The sequence below is a fragment of the Furipterus horrens genome, unplaced genomic scaffold (assembly GCF_987537825.1).
Source record: "Furipterus horrens unplaced genomic scaffold, mFurHor1.1.pri manual_scaffold_3, whole genome shotgun sequence".
NCBI classification, from domain to species: Eukaryota; Metazoa; Chordata; class Mammalia; order Chiroptera; family Furipteridae; genus Furipterus; species Furipterus horrens.
In genome coordinates this window covers 85,227,755-85,239,196 of record NW_028327173.1, presented here as the reverse complement: position 1 = coordinate 85,239,196, position 11,442 = coordinate 85,227,755, and the positions used below count along the sequence as shown (strand labels likewise).

The 11,442-nt window shown below is 40.3% G+C and overlaps 1 protein-coding gene across 2 annotated transcripts in view; it reads right to left on the bottom strand.

Moving 5' to 3' along the window:
* Positions 1-3,716: 3,716 nt before the first annotated feature.
* ADTRP (androgen dependent TFPI regulating protein) overlaps positions 3,717-11,442 on the bottom strand; it is a 92,342-nt gene continuing 84,616 nt past the window's right edge. The window contains exons 6-7 of one of the 2 annotated variants that reach the window (XM_090269814.1): positions 9,844-9,995; positions 3,717-4,945 (exon numbers count right to left, since the gene is read on the bottom strand). In XM_090269814.1, coding sequence (XP_090125940.1) covers positions 4,914-4,945; positions 9,844-9,995 — 184 coding nt within the window. In that variant the 3' untranslated portion in view covers positions 3,717-4,913. The other variant, XM_090269815.1, reaches the window with a different exon arrangement.

Here is an 11,442-nt window from a genome sequence, read left to right as displayed (position 1 = left end):
CTATCAAAATTTATTTGTCCTGTGTCCTATTTATCAATGTGCCTTCCACTGCTAGGTCATATGAAACTATAACTTAATCACCATTGTTAATAGGATTCTGGGATATAAGTGGAGAGAGTATCTTAAATGAAATAGGAAGACCTGTGTTGAGAATATCAATTTCCAGGAGAGGAGGAAGATATTAGGTCAGAAAAGCCTATAGGATTAAGGGGTGAGTATCTTTAAGTCAGCCTGTAAGTATTTTCAGCGAAGGAAAACTCTGATTCCAAAAAACCTTCGCTGCCTTGGGGCATACCTCTTCAGGGGAAAGGCTAAGGGAGTAAACCCCGACAGAAAATCCGGAGCCGGAGTCCCTAAGGCGGTTTGACGTTGTAGTCAACACCGGCAACTCCTGCGGCGCACCTGAAGCCAAGCTGTATTGACTCCGTCTTTCCCTTGGACCCTTCAGCTGCGAAGAGAGGGGGGGTCTGCTGCATGGGCAACAGCAGACCCTCCATATCACCCTGCCCAGGCTCTGTAGCTTCAGCTTCACTGGAGACGACACTCCAGCGTCATCACAAGATGTCGATTCAACACGGGAGGAGACAGATACCGTGTCACTCCCGAGTCGGACTGCACAGCCATTCTCAGCGGTGCAGATAGACTCTTTAAGAAGCTACACCATCGTCTCTCGAGACGGACGGCTGCCGACGACAAAGTGTTTTCAGCCTCTTGTAATGGTGCTGAGTTAGGTCTGGTGGGGAATAAAAACAACATGACCATGGCCATGATGAGTTTGCAGTTAAGCAGAGAAGCTGAGGAATTTTGGATACCAGGCACTTGCATCCACCACTTTAAATATTATCTTATTATGGTAGGTATTATCATGTGACTTCAAGAGACCAAGGTTCAGAAAATAAACTGTTTTCCCCAAGTTCTATATCAATTGTAAGAGGTGGAGTCAGGATTTAGATTCAAATCTGGTCTGGTTTTAAAGATTATGTTCTTTCTAGCAGTCTGTACTGTTATGGAAACAGAAGCCAGAGGCTAGATGGAGAAGAGAGTGATGGAACGCTGTGTAGGACTGATGTGGCCTGTGATGGGGGTTTCAAGAAGGGAATGAGCCCAGTGCCTGGAGAACAGAGAGAAAACTTTTTATGAGAACTGAACAGTAATGCTCCACTAAGTTCTGAAGCCATGAAGACAACATATATATTTGATAGAAACTGGAAGAAGAGAGGTCTTTCCAGGCATGGAGATTAGTTTAAGGAAAGGCTTAGGAGTAGGAATAAAAGTGTGCTGGAGGCTAAAGGGGGGAAACTTTATTAAGGTAATGAAAATTATTCCTTGTGGGCTGCCTTCTCTTTTACCTCATCTTAATTCAGCTGAAGGAGGGAGAGCAAAAGCAGGAGAGGGTCCCCAACTCAGGGACAGGAACTCAGCAAACCCAGCCTTCCTTGCAGTCTTACCTGGAGCTGCTGCCTCAGAGGATGCTGTTCAGAGTCCCCAAGGCAAGGGGCCTTTTCTCAGAGGTCCCTGATGACACAGGTTGTGAACTTACAGAAGTAAGGGTGAAGGAGCCAGGTGGTTCTCTCTTTCCTTTTTGGACTCCTGGCCCATTTCAATTTACATAACACAGCTTAATCCACAGAAACAGGAGCTAGAAGGCAGGTCCTCTCTCTCTTTTTTTTTTTCCTCCAAGACATAGAAACCTTTATTTTCTCCCTATACGATGAACCAGTGCTGTTAAATAATATTGGATAATTGCACCTGTCGTACTCCCCATATTGTGCTGAGGAAAAATAATTGCTGGTTTTCTGCTTTGCAGCTTAGCTGTGACTCTGTCATTTGACTCGGAGCATGTCATTTTCTCCCATTTTAGACTGTGTACAGTCAAACTCTGTGAAAGGACTCACAGCGGCCCGGGCGTGGGCCTTATTCAGCAATGGTTTCTAATTTATACAGCATTGAAAATCCACACTATAAATAAACAGTTCTGATGGGCTTTGCTGCCTACTCAAGTGCTTTATTAAAAAAAAAAACAAAAAAACGCACCACCAACTACATGAGAAAGGAAAACAATGTCTGGATATAGATTCTAGTTTCTGACACTTGGCCCTCAGAGCAGGGATGCCCAGGTTTGGGATGGGTTCAGTGCTCAGCCAGGCAGCCTTCTTGGGGGGGCCTCACTGTACCCCACTCGTTCCTTGGCCTCCTCCCAGTCCCCATGTGCAGGCACAACGTGTTTGGGGATTACAGTATATGAGACTGACTTCCTGTTATGACAAGTTTTGTGAGTAGGTGCAGAGGAGCTGGATATAGCTTGAGAAATGCATGACTCTTTGTGTGTGTGTTGTGGGGGTAATGTATTGTTGAGGCCAACAAGGTAAGTCTCCGAAATTCAGAATTGATGTCACATGTGAGACAGCACCTCTGGAACATAAGCACAGGAACCTATGAGGTCCATGACGCAGTGGTGTCACTCTTACCTCCGCCTGTATGTATGGGAGAAAGTTTCCACCATGCTGGGGTCCCCTGACTACCTTCTTTTGTCCAGCCTTGCAAATATAGAAGCATTTTTGCTTTTGTAAATAAAGGCTTTCAGATGACTAGTTATTGCTTTGCCCATAATAAAAAGGCTGGCTCAGGAAGCAACCGTCTGGTGTGACTTTGAACCAGTCCCTTCCCTCCTCTGAACCCAGTGTTGAATTCGAGCCAGCTTGTACGGGCTTGCAAGGACCAAGTGCTGTTCATCTCTTCACAACTATGCATTCAGTTGATAGCCTGAAAAAGGCAATGGTAGTGTTCACACCATGGAAGTGGGCAAACACTATAAATCAGAACCTTAATTTTTTTCCCCAGAGTTGGTTTGTAAACATATACCAGCACACCAATATCAGAAACTCTGTTTACTCACTTGTAAAATAAGAACATAATACATTTTCTGCTTATAAGATTTATGTGAGGACAAAATAAGATCATGTTAGTAGGTGTGGTTGTCAATCACATGACACTGTACAAATATTATTGACGGTTATGTCATCATTTGAATTATTGTTTTTTAAGCACTAATAGCCTAATGAAGCCTTATGTAGGCACTGCATACTTTTTAATACATGTTTAATCAATATTCTTTATAGGTGTTCTGTTGCTTCTCTTTTCTAAAGTTACAGCAGCACCAAGGAAGCCTTGTGTGCTATGTATATGCTCAATGGGAGATGGTTCTGAGGTAGTTCTGGTGTTGAAGCAGATACTGCACAATGGCCAGTCATGCAGCAAGCAAGGTTTAATTGGCTCTGGAGACAGCAAAGCCAGAAATAAAAATCTGCATGTTCATCCCAGCCAAGAGCTTACTATGCTCTGAGAAGTATGCAGCCAGAGTCATCTTTGAGGTGTGGAAAATTTGGGTGATGCCCTGTGGGCTTTATATTTGGGGAATTTCCACTGTGACAACTGTTTCTGGGCTCCTGCTGAGGCCAGGTGCTCTGAGCAGTCAAGAAGCAGCAGGTATAGGAAAAAGAGGCGGTGTTCCCAGCTCAATCTGGAAAGACTTGAGGCTTATATTTATATGAGTGTAGAGGACTAGGGATCAAGCAGGTTTCTTGGTGCCTGTCCTGGCCTTCCCTTATAATGCCTGTACTACTAGTATAGCCTGCTCTCTTCCCTAACCCTGCATGACCATCTTTGGTGTTTTTGAGGTATTTCTGGTGTTGGAATATACATGGCACAATTGTCAGTTATGTAGCAATCAAAGTTTAATTTGATCCCAGGCAGGTTTTATCAGATTTTATGCATTTTCACCAAATTTCCCTTTGGTTGGGAAGCCCAAATACAATTTACTCTTGTGCCCCTACCCCCAACCCCCTTGGGCCTTATGACACATCATTAGATTTAACTATCTTTATCCACCATTAGACATTTATCATTTGTGTTATTTACAAAATATGCCTGTAAGACCTGGGAAATTCCACTAGAAAAGTCAAAGCAGGGTTTATGAATGTGCTTGCTGACAATCAGCCTTGTTAAATCATAAACTAGCTCAGCAAAGTGCTTTGTATCAAAGCAATCTCAGCATTTTTCATAACTATCACTTCCCACTTAGACTGCTGCCCAAGTAAAGTGTACATATATTTGACAGGTTAGTCAACACTTGAATGGAAGAGATTTTGACAGTGTCACTATGTTCAGTGTTTATATCTTCCCTGAATGCTTGCCCACAATGGAGACAGATTTCCTGATATTGTTTATAACTTCTTTTCTCATTGCCCCAAATAATTTGCTATTATACAATACCAGGTAGATAGACAACTTTAGTAGCTGCCATCTCCCTACATTTAGATCCAGATTGGGGGGGTGGGGGTGGGTGGGGGTGGGACAAATGAACAAACCATGAAAGTAACTAGCTTATGAAAGTGTTTGTTTTTAGGATAAAGTTGGGATTATTAAAAATGTCACAGGACTGGGAATTAAGGTATCTGGAAGACAAAAAGCTCTTGTCCCAGTTCTGACACTAACTCTCTGGCCTCATGCAGGTCACTTCTCATCTAGGTCCTCAGCAACTGCCTCTGTAAAGAGTTTGAACAATCCTAAATTATTTTCTCTGTCTAAACATTCTCTAACACTGAGTTTAAGAGTTTCTTTGGCCTATGGCCAGATTTTGACCACAGACCATCCTCCACAGAGGTCAGATAAAGGTAACAAATTCTGAAACAGCAGGGGTTATTTTGGGCATGTCCAGTAAGCCTTTCAAAACCCAGGAGTCCTCAAATTAATCTACCTTCATAACCCTCTTATTAAATTTAAGTATTGTTTACCATCCTTTCTGCTTTCTTATGTTTCTCCACCACCTGCCCCTACCAAAAAAAAAAAAAAAAAAAGATTTAAAAAAACTTTCATGTTTTCTTCCTTTTTAGTTCTTGGAAAACAGCATATAATCACTTCTCCTTCCTTGACTGCCCCACGTCACCTGTGCAAACAAGAACAGAAAGAGACTTCAGACTTCAAGGTTTCACTAACAGGTGTTCTTATGTAGGGAGACATTCACTGTGACTTGAGGCAGTGGAAAGTTGAGGACTTATTTCCCAAAGCAAGGAGATACAATTTAAGGAATTCTCTCACATATCCACCAATGTGCTAGAGGAGGCACTGTTCCCAAAAGTGTATCTGTTTGAATCTTCAACAGTCATTTCCTTCTGTATAAACTTAGTGGTGTGAATACATATAACAGAAATAATGTTTTCTTTTTTGTTTCTAGAAAGTGGGGGTGGGTCCTTAGTCTTGCATTCTCATGGGACTGAGCAGTTTCCAGGCTTCTTTGAGTCTTCAGAATTCCTCTCTTACCGTAGTTCCACATGGTTGACTTACATCATTTTATCTTATCCAAACAAAGTTCACAAAATGGATTTCAAATTTTGATTGAGAAATAATGTTGTTCGTTATCATTTTTTCTTTATTGATGGGAGGCTTTCCTTGTGTAATACTTCTTGGTTGGTGGTTAGGGAGTTAGGGCCACTCCTGAGTTTAGTTGTTTCTTCATCCTCTTTTAGATAGTACTGAGGAGTAGAGATATTTTAGGCCAAACATTTAATGGTTATCTTCTGCAAGGTCCAAACATTTTCTGCTGGCATGGTAAAGGAATCATTCTTTTAATCACGATCACTATGGATACTATATGTAATTATACATCTTATTGTTCCAATAGCTGGAACAGAGGATAAGTAAAAACACATTATTCACAAAGATTTATACCTATGTATCTACAACTACAAAAGCTACTGTGAGACTTTGGATTGAAAATTTGAAGAACATGTGCTTAGTTTTAGCTAGTTGGCTTGGAAAAGGGTGAGAAGGCATATGGTTGGGGATATGAGGTGTTAGAGGAATGAGATTTGAGCACTGATGAGTACAGTCACAGTGCAAAAGTAGCAGGAAATAAATGGAGCTGAAGGCTGCTGGAGAAAGCCTTGAGGGGAAAGAGGCTGAGGAAGAGGAATAAGGAATAATCTAGAGGGGACTGTCCAGGGAGAAGAAGTTAGGGCAAGAAAGGCACAAATGCTTTAGAAACACATGAAGGGTCATCTCATGATAAGATTCTTTTCTTATGAAATGATTGGGACAACATGCAAGACAGAACTTATAACAAATTTCTTCATGGATAAAACCAAAGAGGTAGACTTGATGGCCTCTAAGCAGCTTTTAACAATAAAATCTCCTTAAAAAAAATCGTCCCTGGCTAGCATGGCTCAGTGGATTGAGTGCCAGCCTGTGAACCAAAAGGTTGAGGGTTTGGTTCCCAGTCAGGGCACATGTGTGGGTTGTGGGCCAGGTCCCCAACTGGGGGTGTGTGAAAGTCAACCTTTCTCTTACTCATTGATGTTTCTCTACCTCTCTTTCTCCCTTCCTTCCCCTCCCTCTTAAAAAAACAAACAGACAAACAAACAAACTGTTCTAGAGCAAATAGTATTAAAGGAAGGCTTTAATTCATTCTACCCTAGGCGCCATTATGAGGTCACTTGGCCACACTGCAATTTTCAATTTATAAACTATCCTTAGGAGGAAATGGATCTATGGTCTTAGATCTCAGCACATATCACTCCTGGATGTAAGTAGGGAGGTCATGGGTTTCCAGGCCAAAATGGAAGGCCTCCTATGTGTAGTAGGTGTGGCCAGAGAGGCAGTAAGTTCATTGTCCTTGCCCCCTTATTAATATTTTAAAAATTTTCCTACTGATTTTATAACGTGTAGCCAAGATCAAGAACTACTGCTAGAGTGATACCTACATGTTAGATGGGTCTTGACTGATACTTCTTGACTGCTCAGTACTTGGCTGGTGACTCCCAACTGGGTCATATCATAATGGGTCTCAGGATTTCAGAAGCAGAGATTCCAATTAATTCTAGTTTGAATTAGCTTGACCTCCTATTTCACTCATTAAGTTCTTCAGCAACTGCACCATGTCTGTCAGTTTGCATTCAGTTAGGTGGTTGTTACTTTTAATTGCCCTGGCTAGGGAAACTGGTAATTTATGCATAAAATAGGAGAGGATTAGAATATTCACACAGAAAAGAAGTTTGCACATTTTTGCTAAAGAAGAATGAGATTAACAGGAGTAGTGACTAACCCTATGTTCTAGGCCCTGTTCTTGGCACTTGACACATCCCAAGTCATTTATATATAGTTTTCCAGGATCCTAGGAGGTGAATATTAATACTATCTCCATGATGCTCAAGAGAAAACTGAAACAATAAGACTTTGAGTGCCTCGCAGTGTCACAGATCTACAAGTGGTTAAGAACAAGTTAGAAACCAAGGCAGTCTGGCACAAAACCTTTCTCCTAACCACTGCTTCCCATGGGATCACCAATGCACTTTTTAAAATTTCTGTTCTCATCTAATGAATCTCAGGCTGTGGAAGGAGGCGAGAAAGTAAGGTTAGCACTGAATTTGGACAGAGTAGGTGGCTACTTAATAGGTGTTCCCATAGATCCAGAACAGAAGGTCTGAAGAGAAACTCAGAGGTAGAGAAACCACAAAACTAACTGTCCAAGCCTAGACAATGCTATACTATATGCCCATGGACACAGCAGGCATTAACCAGGATCCAGCTGAGATGTTTGGTTGCCCTACTTAGAGGTCATCTAAATGGTATTGACACATAGTTGAGGGAAGCCTTAGTGTTGTAAGCAGACTAGAATGTGGGAAAATGCATTTGCTTAGATAACTTTGTTTAATTTTAGGCAACTTGAAAGTATCTACTACCATTGGAATTTTAAGTGATCTAACTTCTCTCTCTCTCTCCTTTAAAAAAAAAAATTGATTTTACAGGGAGTTGAGAGAGAGAAACATTTGTTGTTCCACTTATTTATGTATTCATTGTTTGATTCCTGTATGCGCCCTGACTGGAGATTAAACCTGCAACTTCGGCAAATCAGGAGGATGCTCTAACCAACTGAGATACTCAGCCAGAGCCCTGACTTCTCTTTTAATATTTATTCAACCATTTTTAATTAAGATATATTTCAGAATTTAAGACAGTTATGATCCTATTTCGATGCTATATAGCATGAATGACTTTTTACTCATTTTATTCTTAAAGAGTTAAAAATCTGGAGAGAGAAGAGACATGGCAGTCTCAATCTATTCACAACAATCTGTTCCTCGCATAAACATTCACATGTGCACAATGTAAATGCAGGTCCACATGGTGATTCCAGCCTGTTTGCTCACATGACTTAATTGTAGTGAAAAATTAGGTATAGTACCGAAACAACAAGGCTTATTAAAAAGAGCTTGGTGTTGAAAATAGTGAATCAATAATATTAAATATAGTGAAAATTCTGGTTTTTAATTTTGGGTGTTTCAAAGTCACTGTTTAACAATTTAAAAATAAATCTCCATTGAACTAAATACAATTGATTAAAAAAGTTACTGTTCTCTGAACTCTGAGTAATTAATTTTCTTCTGCACATCTTTATTTTCCACATTTTAAATGGATTGGTTTCTTTTAATTCTTCTTTTTTTTTAAACTATAGATTTGGTAAAGGCATCAAAAATCTTTACCCAGAATTTCAAAGAGCCAAAACTAGTTAGAATTAGATGTCAACACATCTGAAATGTCAACACTTTTTTTTCTTTCTTTTTTTTTCTGGATAGTTTCCCGTGATTTGGAGTCCTGATTTTGGAGTAATTTTTAGTATTCCATTTTTTAAGTGTTTGCTTTCAAGGAGGATATGGCCTTTGGGACTTTCTTAACTGGTTAAATTCTCCACGAGTAGAAAACATATGAAAAAGCCAAATGCATGCAGATTTATCCAGGGTCTCAGACTCCTCTCAGAAATATACACCCTTATGCTGAACCTTCTGAAACTGTTGTGGGTTTTTTTTTTTTTCTCATACATGGCTTATGTTTTCACACCAGTTCATAAATTGGGCGGAAGATGCCACTTCTGCCATTTCTATTTTGATAGAACAGAATGGCATGTGGGTGTGTGATATGGGGTACTGTATGTGACTCTTGCCTTCCTTATATACAAAATCAGGGTACAGTTCCTGCACTTCTCCATGGGTAGGGAAAAAATCATGCATATTTTGCAATCTGACTATTTGGTGGTTAATTTCTCAACAAAATAATATTTGGGGGGTTGGGATGGTGGGGGAAGCAGGAAAAATAAAATTTTCCATTTAAAAATCATATATGTTAAGATTTTTTCTTATGAAGAAGCAACTTTGTTCTGCCCATCCATAATTAAAAAGCTTAACTTGCTGACACATTCACATTGTCCAAGACCCCATCTAAATGAGAATTTCAATCTCAAGTACAGGATGTGATCTTATCTGGTAAATGCTTTACTAAAGGTTGAGAAGCAACCTAATGGAGAGGGATGGGAACTCATCCCAGAAGGCGCTGCTGAGGTTGGAAGAGCTAAAAGGGTCAATTCCTTCCAAACCAAACTAAACCAAATTAAAACAAACAACAAAACAAACCTTGACATTTAAACATCTTGTATCCATCCCTCCAGCCCTTACTTAAGGGAGGGAGACTGAGAGTCTATTTGTTCCTGCTGGGAGTGGTGACACCTTGCTCTCTGGGTCCTAACTTCTCTAAAGATTATTTTTACTCTCAAGGTTAAATTAGATGTTGCTTGTGGAAGGAGGAAAGATAACTTCAGAGAGAGAGTCCTCTGAGAGAGTATGAACTTCCCCTAGCCTATTCCTTTGCCTACCTTGATAAGACCTGTCTCAGTCCATGGGCAAAGGCATCAAGCATCACTGCTTTTTGCTTTGAACTAGTTTCTCCTCTGTTTCCAGGAGGAGTGGAGAGAGTGTAAAGAAGAAGCATCTCCAGATAAAAGACAAATAAACTCACCCCATTTCCAATGGTTGAGCTTTTCTCCAAGTAGGTAGATGCTGGCACTAAGGATGTAGCTGAGAGAGAAGAGGACTGCTAGGCCTCCTGGGCTGAATTTGGCAAACACAGGATACACCCACGTGCCAGTCTCTGAGTAGATCCATAGGACCCTGCAGAAAATGACAAGCCAAGATGATTAAGACAATAGGGGGAAAAGCTATTTTCTTTTTAGATCGATGAGTTCTAGAGCTCAGGCAAATGAAAAGAAGGCACAGGGAATATTTGTCACCAGTTAAAATGTTCCACAAACCTACAGAAGTGAGTCTTTTCCAGATAGACTTGATTCAGTGAGACATCCTATTTCACGGGCTGGCTTTGGCTAGTTTACATAATCTATTAAATTCAATGATGGTGAAAAAATGTGGAAGGACATGGAACACATCATTAGTCAAAAATAATATGGGAGAACATGAATTATTCCTTTCCCCGAGGGGTATATGACCTGCTGAGACATTGAGCCTGCTAAGACCACATCCTTTTGCTGGGTCTCAGCCAGACAAGTGGGTTTGCATTTCTGTACCTAAGAGTCATGTCTAGCTTTCCATTAGCTCTCCAAGTCTGTTGGGGTAGGAGGTACAGAGATTGAGTTTTATTACTCTAACACAATATGCCTGGGGTTTAATTGTTGGACCTGATTTTACCTCCTGGACATAGCCACGGATAGAGTGTTAAGTATGAATGGATGGAATTACAGGAGGCTCAGGTCTTGCTCATGTGAGGACAGACTATAAGGCATTTCTGTAAGCCAAGAGAAGGAAATAAATGCTAGGAGAGGAAGCATAATGTCTCAGTGAAGACTAAAAATGCAGTTTTCTGGAAATCAACTGCACTAGAATATGCCAAAGCTTGAATTAACTTTTAAAATTAAATATGGGGAATATGATGTATGAGCTACAGTTTATAATTGGTTAAGAGTACAGAATCTGGGACCAGGGTTCCTGTGATTCAAATTTTAGTTCTGCTACCTATCAGTCATGTTGCTTTCAACAATTTATTAAACTTTTCTGTCCCCTGTCCTCATGTATAAAGTGGGGGTGCAAATATCATGTGCCTTATAAGGCCATTGTAAGGATTAAGGGAGTTAACACATGTAAAGTAGAGCACTGCATGACATATTGCTTCTCTTCTCCAGGGATAGCACAGTGGGAGTCTTATCAGCAATCTTTCTTTTGAGGCTATTCATTTCTTGTAACAATTAGGATAAGCCTAGGTTATGCTTCATAAACAACATTCAAATTTTCAGAAACCCAAGTGTAATATCGATTGTTTCAAATACTTGAAGTATGTCAAATGCTTGTGAAAGAGACAAGGGCTAATATCAGGGCCAGGACTAGGATGAGGCAAGAGAGGCACCTATGGCATGAAATTTAAGGGGCCATTTCTGTGCATTGAAGGGTACAATCAGCAGAGTGAAATGCAACTTATGGAATGGGAAAAATATTGGCAAATCATATATCTGAGAAGGAATTAATTTCCGGAATATATACAGAACTCCAACCGAACAAACAACTTAATTAAAAATGGATAAAGGAATAGATATTTCTCCGAAAAAGATAT